Here is a 15,284-nt window from a genome sequence, read left to right as displayed (position 1 = left end):
CTCCAGCTTGGATCTCAACTTTTGTTCTAAAAGAACAAGTAGTTGTGATGTCCAGAGTAGAGGGAGAGGAGTTTCTACTTTCTCCTCGTGCCAACCTAACGTCTCAAAGCAGGATACACATGTCCACATGCAGCCCCATCCTCACAGCAGCACTCCTCTGCACACAGAGCTCCACAAGGCTCCCGTTCTGCCTGCCACCTCCCCGCTCCACAGCAACCTCTATAAGAGCTGGACAAGTCCAGGAAGGGATAAGGCGCCATTTCAAAGCCCAGAGAAGACCGAGTTCGGGAGCTTTTATCTTTCCCCCATGTCTGAACCTTCTGATCCACCCTCGTCTTCTTCTCACAAAGGTCTTCAAAGTTCACAGAGGCTCAGCGTGTCCTCCAGTCCCAACACAGGGCCTGAGCTCAAGAGAAGGGGAATGAGAAATGAGAAGGTTGGAGAGGTTGAGTGCGAAAATAAAGATGTGGCTGATGAAGGAGGGAGGGATAAAGGGGAGGTTGCTGAATCCAGTTTCCAGCAAAGCTTCATGGCCATGGACGAGCCTCCCATAGCTTTCAACGACTCGTGGGGTTTTGACGGCTGTGTAGACATGGAGGCGAACCCAGGCTGCTTCAGCCTGAGGCTGGAGGACAGCCGTGTGTCCAGCCAGCACGGCGAGTGCAGCCTGGGACACGGAGATCCTGCCAATTCATCCTCTTCTACCGGCCGCCAACCTTCCTCATCCCCATCCCGTCCCAGTGTCCGTTTATTGAACAGCCATGGCGCTGTGACGGTCTCTTCTCCATCCAAAGGCCACAGTACAACACCCCCCACCAGTGTACAGGCTCTTACGGGCCCCTCCTTTCCCCCTCCACCACCTGACCCCCCCACCCCCACCACACCAGAGAGGATCCACAGCCTCCTGGACTCCAAAATATGGGACAGCTGGGAGGAAGAAGAGGAGGAGGAGGCTCTTCCTCTCTCTCAGAGGATGAACCCTGCCACCCAGCTCAAAACACCAGGTAAGGAGTCTGTCACTTGGCTGTAATTTACTAGAATGCAGAATCTGAAGGTTTTTATAGCGACATCCTACTAGGAGCTAGGTTTATTTATATATATATATATATATATATATATATATATATATATTAGCTCAAGACATGCAGACGTATGTTAATGCACAAAAGATTAATTTAGTTTAGTGTATTGTACAGAGGGTCAAAGATATGGAACAGTCTTCCCACGTCACTCATTGAGGTTTCTAAAGAACAGTTTAAACAGAGAGTCAAATTGTTGCTCCTAAGTTGTCTGAATTTTCCATTTGGGTTTGTGCTCTAAATGTAATTTTAAATCTTTTTTTTTTATTTTTACATAATATATAAATTGTTAAATGTAATTGTCACTTATTAAGCCCCTTGAGGGTTTGTCGGCAAGTGTCCATCACATCTTTTTGTTAAGGGCCTTGCTCAAGGGCCCTTTAGTGGTGGTAATGAGGGCGGGACAAGCGCTGCGCTTTCTCTTTCCACACCCAGATCTTTATCCTGTTGAACCAACGACCTCCCGGTCACAAGCTCTCTTCTCTAACCTTTAGGCCACCACTGACTCCATGCAAATGTTATTGCAATATTTTAGTCTTTATTTTGTGTAATACTGTTTTAATGTTTTTGTTGTGAAAATAAAATAAATCAAAACTACTGATTTCCATATGCTAAAGCCTTAGAGTAAAACTGTAGCTAATGGAGTCCCATTTCCTACGTTGATAGGCACATTCCTGTGGTCTTGAACAATGTCTTCCTGTTTGTGTCTCATCAGAATCATCACACAATAAAAGGCGTCGTACCTTGCAGGCCATCACCCCGCTGCCCCACTACTCTGACATGGACACACCGGAGCTCAAGAACAAGCTCACCAGGTCAGTCGGTTAACTCCCATCCCTGACGTTAAAGAGAAGGTGAAATAAGGGCCACATGTTTGTTTTTTTTCCTTTCAGCTAATCAAGGCTATTAACTAAGGAAGCTATCCGATTACCTCCCACGGCGTCGCTGTCAACTTAATCTGTCCGGCTCGGCTCTCTATCTCAGGCTGTTTGTCTCCCGTCCATTTGTTTAGTACGTCTGTCCTTCCTTACGTTCATCCCTGTGCAGGTTTGGTGTTCGGCCTTTACCGAAGCGCCAGATGATCCTCAAACTGAAGGAGATTCACCAGTACACACACCAGCTGGTCAGCTCTGACTCTGAGGGCGAGGCACCCCCGGCGGGCCACACAGATCGGACGAAGCACCCGCACACCGGTTCAGAGGTTCCTGGCAACAGGCCGGCCTCCTGCGCCCAGAGAGTGACTTTTAAAGAGCCCAGAGCGCCCACTGCCGTCTCCCCTCTGAAACCCCACAGAGAGGAGGAGGCTGAGCCGCCGTCGGCCTCGCAGGGCTCCAACACCTCTTCGACTGCTGCCAGTGAAGAATCTGAAAGGTATGTCTACTCAAGTGGGTGGATCATCACAGGTGTTTCATAACGGCACACTTCGCACATGCGTTTTGTTGCGTGACATTTTCAGAGGGCTTAATCCATATTTTGTACATGCTCAAAATGACAGTATCCCTAAACAAATGTATACCCTGACAAATATTTTAATAATAGTCTCTAAATCTTATCTCTAAATTTGAGTATTTTCTGATTTTTCTCGGTTGTATATAATTGTAAATTTAAAAATTTGGTTTTGGTCTGTTGGTCAAACAAAACAAGATCTAATATGTAAATGACCTGGTGGGCTCTGGGAAATTGTGATGGTAATTTTTCACAATTCTGTCATTTTGACAAAACAATAATGGTTATAGGAACACCGTTGGATAAAACTGTAGTTTACGGCACTCATTTATGATGATGACATATTTAGTATTTGGAATAGAGTTTCAATTTGTCACTTGTTTTTGTCAATTTTGTAGAGCATTTTTTAGATTTAAGCGAAACACTCCTTCCAGCTTCATACTAACTGGGGTCATAAGACGATATTGAAAAACAAAAACTTCCATAAATGCGGTATGTGCATTTAAGCGCTTCCCTCTCTCTGCAGGTCCAACCCAGAGCTGTGCCTCTCCTCCGACTCAGACAGTGATGGCGGCATCTCTGCCTCCCAGGCAGTGAACCGCCTCCAGGATCGCCTCCGGGCGGTGCGCTCCTTCATCCTGTCTGACTCCCAACTGTACAGTCAGATCCTCCAGTACCAGCCGCTGGTCTTGTCCCAGCTCCAGGAGAGACTCAAAGCAGCAGGGATCCGCCTGGGTGCCGCCAAGCTGGTGGACTACCTGGACTCTCAGTGCATCACCTTCACCACGGCCAAACAAGGCCAATCGGCACCCAGCCGCAGGCGGGGCAAGAGGACAGCTAAGGGGGCAAAAGCAGCAGGGGACAGAGGAGTGGGCAGGAAAAGAGCTGTTACAGCCATGATTTAAAAGAAAAGGTTTACGTAAAAACTGGGATGAAAGGTGGCAGGTCTTTGTCAGAAGAGGCCAGTAGAACATTTGTGGTTGTTCTTGGACAGCTGCCACTCGAGTAGACTTTAGAACATTCTGAACTACGTATAAGACAAATTTTTCTTCAGGACAGGTTCTGTAATTTTACCGTTTTAAATGTTGCATTATAGCCTTCTGTGAAAATAAAAAAGGTACATGTTGCTGTGGTCCATGTTCACAATGAGTTATTTTTGATTAAAAAATGATTTGTCTTGGTGTGTAAAATACACTTATCTTATGTATAAAAATAATTAATAATAATAACAAATTCCATCACAAAAACATTTTTGAAAAACATTTTACTTTTTTGCTCTTCAATAGATCTATATCCAAAGATCAGCCAAGACGAACATACAGCCGAGAACACTTGGGAAAGAATCAGGGTTCTCTCAAATTCTATCAGATACGTTGTTCGTGAAGAGAGAGACGGCTCCTTCACAACAGCACAACCTCGAGTCAGCGCTGTCGTAGTTCAGTCAGGTCACTGTTGTTGCATCTACAGCAGCATGGAGCACAGGGCATCAAATCTGATTCCAAATTACGCACAACCCTTTTGCCCCGCAGCTACTGGAGTTTTGCTCGCCTCCTCTCCTCCACCCACGTGATACCCTCACGACGGAGCATCAACGCCGTTGCTTCCTGTCCCGCCTCAAAGCCTCAGCCAGTCAGGACAGGTTGGCAATGTTGGCAAGGAAACGCTGAGCCCACCACTCCTCCAGGTCAATGGGCACAAAGTCTGTACAGAAACAAAGATGGAGGGGACATGGAATTAAAGCATAATCCATGTTCTATGATTGATTGATTGATTTTGTTCATTAATTATTCATTTCGTCACATGGGTCCCAAATCCATTTTAAAAAGAAACTAGGGATGATCTGTGCAACCAAGTATGGAAGAGAACTCCTGTACCGAGTTACTGATTACTAGTTACTGCGTAAACGGATTAACAGTTACAACTGGTTTTATCCTGCGTTTCATCTCAAAAAAAAAAAAAAATGAACTGGACATTTCTATTAATTTAAACAAGAAAAAGTCTACAGCCATGCTAGCGGCTCGGTTGGGCGCATTTGCTAATTAGCACCAAAAAAATAAAAGAGCCGATAGGAATAGCATTAGTCATTCACCAAAGTATTGGACTAACTGCAGTTCAAACCAGATGATGCTACATTCAAAATCAAAAAGGATCATCAAAGTTTTTTAGAATTCTTTCAGAGGACAACATGCATGTTTGTACTAAATTTAATGGCAAACCACATTTTCAACCTCATGGTGGCACTGGAGGTAGACATCATTCCTTGGGGATTGTGAATGTTTACAAAACATTGAGGCAATCCATTTTTTTAATATTTTTTTTTTAAAACCTTTATTTATTCAGGGAAGGTTCACCCGCCTCTTTTTCAGGAACGCCCTGATCACACAGTTGCACACACTGCGGTACAACCACAGTATGATCTGCTGGTCACTGAGCAGCTCCACGGGAGCGGCTTTGAGGTTAAGGGCCTTGCTCAAGGGCCCTTTAGTGGTGGTAATGAGGGCGGGACAAGCGCTGCGCTTTCTCTTTCCCCACCCAGATCTTTATCCCGTTGAACCAACGACCTCCCGGTCACAAGCTCTCTTCTCTAACCTTTAGGCCACCACTGACTCCATGCAAATGTTATTGCAATATTTCTGTCTTGATCTAACAGACATAGCCATCCATAGAACCACAACGTGAGCGTGGCTAAAATAAATTTAAAAAATAAGATGATGATCCAAAGTACCGTCTATGAAAAGTCAAGATACACATAGATTTTTGGATGTTTCATTACTCATATTGTAACTACCATTTAGAAAAAGCAAGTGCCTTAAATCCTCACATCAAATCTGTCATAACCTTTGAGGGCAGTGAGCCACAGAAGGAACCGGAGCAGACAGGTTTGTGTGTGAGGAAAGGTGACACACTCCTATTAGCAGTCAGGGCTGGTTTATCTAGAACAGGTTGTTTCTTAATAACCAAATAAGAGTTAACAATTAAAGTGGACCATTACAGTCAACCTCTGGCAGTGGCTACGGATAAAGTTGAGCCAAAAACACACAGCATGTGATTAGTGCAGAGAGATGAAGGCCGCCATTCATTTTTTTTCCTCAGGTCTTTCAATAACCAGGAAGGACGAAAACTTGGCAGGATTACTGGTTCAAAGTTCACGGGGGTTAAAAAGCAGGCAGGAGGTAATCTGTTTGGACGCCATAAAACGGAGTAGTGAGATCAAAATTTGATGAGATTTACTTCTGTGTTGTATTCTTTGAAGACTTACTTTCAGCAGGTGAATGGATGGATGGCACTCTAAACAAAGTGACCCCTGTGTTACAGTGGAGATGCAGGTACTTACTCTTCATCGCAGCACTGGGGGTCTTCTCAGTGTACTGAACGGGCCCCTGGCTGCCAGTTGACTCCCCACCTTCCCCGTCTCCCATCTTCCGCTCCACCTCCTGCCATGCTGCGTGCAAACAAACACACACACAAAATATACGCTGAATTAACTGCAATGCATACTTCAACAGGAATCTGATTTTAATTGCTACTTCCATGTAGGCTTTTATTTAAAAACCAGGTATAAATTCAGTTATCTTATTTTCTATATTTGTGAACTTAGCCCTGACACTCAAACATTTCCAAGACATCACTAAAGAAAGCTCCCACTGCAACGCAGCTGTCTTTGACTCTGTCCATTTTTAAGATAATGTAAATAGTTGTGAGAAGGCTAAACTGGTCCGTGGCGTGTGTTTTATTTGCTGTGGGTGAAAGTTTTCCTGCTTCACCCTGCGATAAGCCTCAAAGTTTCGGCTCTGCGTAAGGGGTTTAAGGGGTCGTCATATACAGCTGGAGTGGGACACTTCAGGTTTGCCATCTTAAAACAACTGGACAGAATGTGCCGGAGGTTTTTTTTACCTTTGGGTGCAAACGGCACAAAATTCACAAAAAGGTCACAAAAGGACACCACAAAGCAGTCTGTCCTGGCAGCGGTCCAATAGTAACACAGATAACTAGTTCATGCCGAATCAGCTCTGCAAGTCATTCATTCCCACCAGGGCATAAAGTATTGGCCAGCACTGAGGTATGCTGGGTAAACTCAGACAGGGTGAGAGGTGTACAGCTGGGATTTTTAATCATTGTTGGGTTTAATGAAGTACTGTCTCTTGACAGTTTGTGGAATTCTTGCAATCATGCCACATTTTAGTTCTTTTGTGAGGCTGTTGTTCACAGTGTGCCGGTATATATTCAGTCTTATATCCCTACTGAGGAGCTGTGACGATGTAAACTGTGAGTTAATATGAGGCTGTAAACAAAACATGTCTACACTGTATCAAAATGTGCACAGTAATGTGGTTTTTGAGTTACTGCAAAACTTCTGACTTCTTAGGAAGATACCAAGGACTTAGTAAGAAACTAATGAATGACTTGGAAAGTGGTTCAAAGCAAATATACAGTAGATAATGTGAAGCTGAGAACAGCTACTAGTAACTATTAAAAATGGCACCTTAGTGTAAAGTGTTACTAGCCATCTTCTATTTTTCACATCACATCTGACTGGCTGGCTGCGTTGTAATGCACTGCTTCGGTTTTATTTTATACAGACATATCCTGTAAAATTACTGGTAGGGCTGCAACTAACTAATATTTTTATTATCAACAAACCTGACCAATAATGTATAACCAATAATCGATTCATACTTTTTCTGTAAAATTGTTTATTTTGTTCGACCAACAGTCAAAAACAATCTTATATGCCAAATGGCACGACGCCTACGAAGTCCCTTACCATCACACAGAGCCTGGCTGCCAAACACAGTGCTCTGCTGTTATAATAAACATTTCAAATGTGAGTTGTGAGCAGGCGACTATTATACACTGGAAAAAATTATAAACGCAACACTTTTGTTTTTGGCCCTATTTTTTATGAGCTAAACTCAGACATCTAAGACTTTTTCTATGTACACAAAAGGCTTATTTCTCTCAAATATTGTTCACAAATCGGTCTAAATCTGTGTTAGTGAGCACTTCTCCTTTGCCGAGATAATCCATCCACCTCACAGGTGTGGAATATCAAGATGCTGATTAGACCGCATGATTATTGCACAGGAACCAGTCAGTATCTGGTGTTATGGTTTAAGGTTAAAAGTAGCAGTGTTTCTCCTTATTGGAGCTGCAGCCTTGCAAACGGTTGGCTGGTTGTTTTGTGTACAGCAATTGTAGCAACGCACAGAGCTGACCATAAGCTGTAAACAGGCAAGAGGCTGTAAACTGCGGTAAAAACACAGATTGAGACGCATATTCCGAATGCGCTGTATACATGTCCAAAGAATGCCTCTAAAACACGAATAATACTGGAATATTCCTCATGCCTTAATCGGAAAATGCTATATTCAGAAAGAGGCCTTATTTGGAATATCCAACAGGAATATGCTGTTAACAGAACCTGGGTCAAATTCCAGATAGTCATATAGTCATATTCAGAATAATTGTGAAATATTAGTGTGGTTGTAAACATACTAAATTACCCAATTTCGATCTTACAGCCTCCAACCTTGTTAACGTGAGAGAAAGGTTTCAGGATTGGCCCTGGCAGGGGCAGGTCTAGAGGGGGGGCCTGGGGTGGCACCCGCCCCCACCTTGAAATATGACCCCCCCCCCCCCCCCCCCCCAAATCTATTGGAGTATCTAGAGTACTGTCAATCTGACAGATTTGATTTCCATTGGATCAGAGTGCTGTCACATTTGCTGCCTGTTCTGCCAACCACTGCCTTTTCCTTTGGTAAATGGATATATTCTTTAAATACACATTGTATGGCAACTGTGTACTTTGTTGAAATGTTAAGGACAGTTTAGAAATAGAAACATATTGAACTCAGTGTAGAGCACTTGTTGCTGTAAGAAATAAATTGTGTATTGCACTTTATTTCTGTTCTGTTTTCATTTATCTGAAAACTGTGTGCAGCAAGGTTGTTGTTTTTTTAATCTTCTTTATTGTGTATTGTTCTTTATTTTTATGTAGTGAAAAAAATATTCCCAGCCCTCGTCACGTGACCCTTTAACGTTTCCATGATGACTGATCAAATGTTAAAATGTGTATTGTATTTAGATACACAATTTGTTGCAAATAAAAATGAGTAGAATTAATACTGTATACAATGTGTGTTTTTAGGAGAATTACATTGTGTTCTATCCAATATCCCAATATTTCCTATATTCCTAAGCAGAGTTTCTAGGCTTAGACTAATTAAAAGATCCTGGAATCGCCCCTGGGCCCTGGAGGTCTGCCCTCGTACTGTGACCAACATCCACTCATCTGCTGATCCTGCGGCCCTCACCTTCATACACAAATCGGACGTTCTCTTCATGTGCAGGAGTGAATCCCTCGGCTGGGCTGGCGGTCTTCTGTGTGGCTGCACCGTGGTAGCGCTTCCCATTCAGACGATTGAACACAATCTTTGGGGGCGGAGAGCTGCAGAGGTCAGACCGAGAAATAAAGAAATATAAAATAAATAAAGAAATATTTCAGCTCGAGGACTAAGACAGCCTGCAACACAACAAAACACAAAAAGGTAAATCTCATAGTGAAAATCTTATGCTGGTTGCCAGTTCATTTAAAACGTCATGGTTGACCAACAAGATGATTTGTGTCATTGCTTTAAATTTTAGATTTAGCGTTTAGAGGTTTAATGATACACTCTTGCTTTAGCTTGCACATACATGTGTTGGTCCCTTGTCTGTGTGTGTGTGTGTGTGTGTGTGTGTGTGTGTGTGTGTGTGTGTGTGTGTGTGTGTGTGTGTTTCTGCATGTGTTGTTTTGTCTCCCTCTCCCCCGTCTTTCCTCTCTATGTTTTTTGGCCCTGGCATGCATTCCTGAGTCTAATTGTTTGTCGCCGTTTATTTTTCTAAATATAAAATATAATTTCTAATTATTATAAAAAAAGAAAAAGATACATTCTTGGTATTAACAAACATTACTCAAAGCTTTATCAGAGATTTAAACTATATTGCAGTCTCTCTCATCAGCACACTGATATGATTACTGAAAGTTTTCACTTTGTTTCATTTGTGGTTAGAAGCCCAGATGCTTGTTTCTTTGTCCCAGAATGTCAATCTAGAACTCCAATTTGGAATATGCAATAGTAGGACCACAAGAGTTTGGAACAGTGGAGAAAAAGCAAGACTCGCAACCTTTACTCAAAATGCAATACATCTTGTCGTTGCAATGCAATTTGCCTTTTCTTCTTCTAGAATGGATTTCATCCCGCAAAGCCACATATTCAATGTTGATGCAGATATAAAGTCTCAAAAGAAGCCTTTATCTTACTTTCATTGATCCTCTGGCACTAAAACCTGATAGTAAAGTTTACTTACTTTTTATGATGTCAAATTCGCCTGAAGTAATGTAGTACTAGAAATGCGCTTAGTTGCCAGTGTTTAGGTACACCAAGCAAAGCTGTTTAAGAGGCGTTGATTGAACTTGCTCCAACTGTTTATTTTGGAGGATGCTGTTGGATTGTTCTGCATTACACTGACAGGGGTATCTAATAATTTGTCCAACTCGTTTCCATAAGTGAAGTAGAGTTGCAGTAATAGACTTAACCGGTTTTTGATAGGTGCACCTATTAAATGGCAAGTGGGCGTAATCTTTTGGGGGTGTTGCTGGTATTTCCCAGCAGCACATAAATCATGGGTCTCAAACTCGCGGCCCGGGTGCCAATTGCGGCCCGCGGGATGATATTTTGTGGCCCCCTGCTTGACATCAAAGTTAAGTGTTAGTGCGGCCCGCGCGTTCTGAAACTTTTTGTCATTGCGCTTGTCACTTATGGGCTACCGTAGTAGTCTCCTGACAGCGGCGTAACGGTTGTCAAGCTAGCTAAGTACTCTTTGCGGCAAATGCCTGAGGTTTGACAATGTGATGTCTGTTGTTGTGAAATTCACCAACCATATCAGATCTAGGGGCTTAAAGCACCGGCAGTTCCGCGCCCTGTTTGGAGGAAATAGTTGTTGTTTTTTGGAATACTTGATGCGGCCCAGCCAAACCCAGACTCTACTTCCAGCGGCCCCCAAGAAAGTTGAGTTTGAGACCCCTGACATAAATGCTGGTTAAGTGTCCGATAAAGGATGCAGAGACGTTACCCAACTAACCGAAGTGTTACATGACCGCACTCAAGGCGCACGTGTTAAATACTTTGGGCCAAGTAGCTCAAACAGCCGGCACAAACATTCTTGCAAAGAAAAACTACTCTAAAACAAGACTTCGAGCAGATACTTACTTTGATGAGAACCAAGACGTCGGCTTGAGCTTCAAGTCGCTGAATTTGCTCTCGATTTGTTGTGTGGGACCTTTTGAGACAAAAGTCAAGTTTAATAGTTTCCCTGCTCTGCGCAGGTTACCTTCACACGCTGCGTGTGAACTCTGAACCCTTTTAACTGTTGCAGTGCCCCAAAACCTCCCTCTGGGCCTGAAAGCGACCTGATGTGATATTACATCATGCTTTAGATAACGAGATCCATTCACTGACCTGTCCGCCGTTGTGTAACAAGTTTGCTGGGACCTCTGGTGATTGTGTACATCATGTGAACGCCAAGATATTCTGTAGTGTCTGTGTTTGAGGACCTGTCTTGTCTTCTTATGTATCAGGTGCGCACATTGACTCTCAACTCCAACTTTTAGTCCGCTGTCCGCTCCCCGTGACGCAGCCACGGTGTGGAAAAGAAATTCGCGACGTGTCTTATTTAGTTCCCCAGATAAGCTACTGCAGAGTCGGCCTGACGCTTGCAAGAGACTCGCCTTGCCTTGTTGTGAGTTGTATAATAAACACGCAACCCGCTGAACCTCCTAGCCAGCAGGTGTTCAGCTGTACGAACCGACGGCCGCTGCTCCTGTAAGAGGTTGTGTGTAGGTCATCCAAGGAGAAAGCGGCTCCACAAGCCGGGGATCAGTCAGTCGGAGGTACGGGACTTTCTGGCTCCTGACGTCCGATGACAGTGACACTCCAGGCCGGGCACTTTAGCCTGTCTCCGGTACTGACTGCGACACCTCCGCTCTCTGACAGAATACAAGGACACTGCACACAGCGCACACTTTGCTATTTTCATTAGGACGTGAAAGCGACAGTGCTTGGCTCACCGTCAAGCTGGCGACAATACGGAGCAGTATTTCCGGTTCAAATTTTCAAGATGACATTTTGTTGCGAAGTTGATATTACAAACGTTACATCACCAAGCACCGCTTAAAACATTTAATACGTCCAGTCTTTTGAGGAATTTTAATGTTCAATATTATAACGCACATAGTGCTATTATTAATGATAACACTGATTCATTTATGTGCTATTTGACATTCTTAAAATGCAAATACAATGCATATAAACTCGGAAAGTTGGTATTATCTTTAAAAATCAATAGGGCGTAGGATAGGAAGTGAGTTAGTGCTACATTTTTATTTATTCACTGTGATTAGGGATATTTTATGCTGTTTCAGCTTTCACTACTGATGTTTTGGTTGATGTGATATCTTAATAAGTTAGTTTTTGTTTAATTCTTCAGCAGGCAGTAGGTACAATCGAAACATGAAGCATCTAGAGTGATGATGATGATCTTGGCATGGCAAACAAAATGTAATGTATCATATAGGATTAGGTGTTCCAAGGCCTGAGCAAATGAAACTTACACTTTTTGTAAGACTTATTAATGAGTCAAAATATACAGTATATTATTGTGTGTCTGTGTGTTTTGATTAAATGTGAAGTGTGACATCAAATGTACTTATTTATGAGGCACATTTTTAAATTTAACCATGCAAAACGACAGTATTTTACAAGGTTTTTAAATTTATTTAGAACATGCAAGTTTTTGTGGCTTTTACTTTGAAGTTAGTCTGTCTTTAATTCCGCTCTCGTCGTCTCCGTTAATCTGTGGTCGGCCTGCTTTACGGAGCGGGGCAACCCCCCTCAGTGACGTCACTGCACGCCCCTCGTGCAGGAGTGATCACCTTTCACCTATTAATCCGCAGGCGCAGATAGATATAAATCTTGACAGTAATGACATACAGTTAAATAAAACTGCCCCTAATTCCAGTTTGCAGGAGAGCCTGCTGAGAATGTACAATTTAACATACATGTCTGACAGCATGCATGGTATAACACAACTTATAATAAAAGTATTCTTTTATCACAGAATTATCACAGGTAACCTTTGTCTTTCAAGTGAAAATCACCTGAGTGACTCCACGATGCGAGCTGACAGTCCGTGTTTAGTAACCGAAGATCAGCCGGGACAAGAAGTGGCTCAGACAGGCTTATCCAGGGTGACATTTAACACTACATCTCCCACCCCACCCCCCAATTCATCTGTACTATCTGGGTCAATCACCTGAGACTCCAGGCCACGAGGCTAATCATCAACAGCCCACACTACATAGGCTTAGCTCTCGACACTGACAAAGATGAACCAAACTGAATTAACAGCACAGGCCAGAAGTGTCACATTGGTGTCTAGATTTCTGAAATGTCAATAATCCTCCTAACAGAATTAGTTTTAATGTTGATCTAATGAATAATTTCAGCAGGTCCACCATCAGAAATTATAACAGGGGGACACAGTTATCCAAATTGGGCCCCTCCTCCACACTCTCCAACACCATAGACCTTTGCATGGGCCGCCCTTGGGCCTCGGTCATCTGACAACAGGCCTGAACTGCAGTCCTGCATAGCTGCAGAATATCAGCTGAAACAACATGGTCTTTGGTGACCCCCAGCATTTCTTTTTTTTTTTTTGGCATTTTAGGCCTTTATTTTGACAGGTCAGCTGAAGACAGAAAGGGGAGAAAGAGGGGGAATGACATGCAGCAAAGGGACGCAGGTCGAGTTGAACCTACGGCCACTGCGTTGAGGAGTAAACCTCTAGTTGTGGGCACGAGTTCTACCAACCGAGCTACCCAGGCGCCCAACCCACAGCATTTTATACGTATGTCCGCGCTACCACCACATAAGATATTCAATCAAATCTTCCTAGTTTTACTTTTTACACTTTTAAGACTTAAGACTTAACAGTGTAATAAGCCTTTTCCTTTTAAAATACTTTTCGATGATTCTTAAATTTGTTTATGTCTCGTTAGATTAAATTAAAAAAAATTAAAAATGCAGATGAGGTTAATATTTGAGTCAAAGAGTTTATAACTTAAATTAATCTAGCAGTTTTATCTATATATTTCAAAGAACTGTAGAGTCTGAAAACCTTTCTGATGGTGAACGTGCCTCTGGTCAAACACAGATACCAGTAATTAACAATAGTGACTGCATTTCATTTAGGTTTTCCACTCCAGTTCATCTAATATTGCCGATGCTGCCTCACTGGCTTCCACATCTAAATGCAACAGAGACATTGATAGTTTTATTAGTTTATTTCATGTTAGTAGTTCATTTGGTTGACTTGTACTTCAAGCAGCCATAGCTTCTTTTCAGAACCTAAAGAACAATAAGTTATCTGTATCCATCTAATCTTATTCTACTCTACATTTCAGTTCCATATGCACGTTTGTCAAATATATAAAATGTTTATTCATATTAGTTCTAAATATGTATTCATTTTTTACGAGTGACCAAAATCATCTCTAGGTGGTTTATGCTGGACCTAATCCCTTTTACTGAGTAAAAAGCAGGCAGTACGACACAATATACATATGTTGTAGGTCTAAGACAGTAAGACAGACACAATTATAAAGAAAACAAACATAAATGCAGTCCTGAGTTGGTGAATACAGTACACTAATTAAGATCTATTATAGACACTTGTTGCCAAAATGTCTATACATGGCGTGTCTTGCCTCTTGTTATTAAGTATGGAAACCAGTCTGGTCAGGTTGATTGGCTCAAACAATCATACACACATTTGCAATAATGCATAGTGCATGGGAATAAGAGTGCCATTTGTTATCTTACCTGAGGCCACATTATGAGTGACAAGTAGACAGTGAAATGGATTTGATCTTTTTATTGACTATATGTGGGAACACATCCTGCGCTGGGTTCAAGTGTGTCTCAGTAATGGGGTTCACAGTCTTCCACAAGGCTGTCTGTGATGTAGTTGACTTGCAGCAGTTCCTGGTAATACTCTTTCTCCACTTTTGTGTTGACTGTCCAGGCTACCACTTCCACCCCCCTCTGGGCCCAGTACTGCACATAGTCCCTGCAGACAGCACACGCAAACACAGTTATTCAGTTACTCTTGTTCAAGTAATTAGTAACGTTTTTCCTGAGCGGTTCAAACCAGAATTTCAATTTGTTAAGGAAACACCCAGTGATCCCAAAAAATATTCTCAGTCTTATGATGAGAGAATATGGCTGTATGGTCTCAACTCACACTGAGACAAAGTTCTTCTGGATAAGGAAGGCTGAGATGCCGCACAGCTTCCACAGCACGTGATGGTGCGCCCAGTCAAACACTATGTCCATTAGTGTCATCCAATTGTGTTTCCATAGCGATGAGAAACGTGGGGAGCCATCTCCTAACCGACTCAGGCTCCATGGGCGGTGGGTCAATGCTGTGACGACTTCTGGGTCACTCTGCCTCATCTGGGCCAAGAGTGGATCCAAGATGTAGATTAAATAATGGTGAATGTTAGCAATGTGAAAGATACAATGGCAATGCAATACAAGACAGGGATGTAAGCCAATTTTTTAGCTTATTTAATCAGAACCAGTATGTTAACTATGAGACAGTTGGGAGAGAAAAGTGACACACACACGAAAGACATGTTTATACCAATGGTATAAAATA

General features: G+C 42.6%; 3 protein-coding genes across 3 annotated transcripts in view; 1 reads left to right on the top strand and 2 right to left on the bottom strand.

The window, feature by feature from the left end:
• The window catches only part of slx4 (SLX4 structure-specific endonuclease subunit homolog (S. cerevisiae)), a 12,128-nt gene extending 8,476 nt beyond the window's left edge, over positions 1-3,652 (top strand). The window contains exons 12-15 of the mRNA XM_032535783.1: positions 34-1,004; positions 1,795-1,894; positions 2,127-2,450; positions 3,052-3,652. Of these exons, the coding sequence (XP_032391674.1) occupies positions 34-1,004; positions 1,795-1,894; positions 2,127-2,450; positions 3,052-3,430 (1,774 nt within the window). The 3' untranslated portion in view covers positions 3,431-3,652. The remainder of the gene's footprint in view (positions 1-33; positions 1,005-1,794; positions 1,895-2,126; positions 2,451-3,051) is intronic.
• A 141-nt stretch (positions 3,653-3,793) lies between these two features.
• On the bottom strand, positions 3,794-11,643 carry mcrip2 (MAPK regulated corepressor interacting protein 2). The gene is made up of 5 exons (XM_032529613.1): positions 11,027-11,643; positions 10,778-10,847; positions 8,840-8,973; positions 5,860-5,967; positions 3,794-4,226 (listed from the first exon to the last, which is right to left on the bottom strand). Exons 1-5 carry the CDS (start codon positions 11,079-11,081, stop codon positions 4,156-4,158), a joined length of 438 nt encoding a protein of 145 aa, XP_032385504.1. The 5' UTR covers positions 11,082-11,643; the 3' UTR covers positions 3,794-4,155.
• A 2,483-nt stretch (positions 11,644-14,126) lies between these two features.
• gde1 (glycerophosphodiester phosphodiesterase 1) overlaps positions 14,127-15,284 on the bottom strand; it is a 4,143-nt gene continuing 2,985 nt past the window's right edge. Inside the window, exons 5-6 of the mRNA XM_032529589.1 lie at positions 14,868-15,079; positions 14,127-14,693 (exon numbers count right to left, since the gene is read on the bottom strand). Of these exons, the coding sequence (XP_032385480.1) occupies positions 14,546-14,693; positions 14,868-15,079 (360 nt within the window). The 3' untranslated portion in view covers positions 14,127-14,545. The remainder of the gene's footprint in view (positions 14,694-14,867; positions 15,080-15,284) is intronic.

Source organism: Etheostoma spectabile, chromosome 2 (genome assembly GCF_008692095.1).
Source record: "Etheostoma spectabile isolate EspeVRDwgs_2016 chromosome 2, UIUC_Espe_1.0, whole genome shotgun sequence".
Classification (NCBI taxonomy): domain Eukaryota; kingdom Metazoa; phylum Chordata; class Actinopteri; order Perciformes; family Percidae; genus Etheostoma; species Etheostoma spectabile.
Note: the sequence above shows the minus strand (reverse complement) of the source record. Positions and strands in the feature narration are given on the sequence as shown.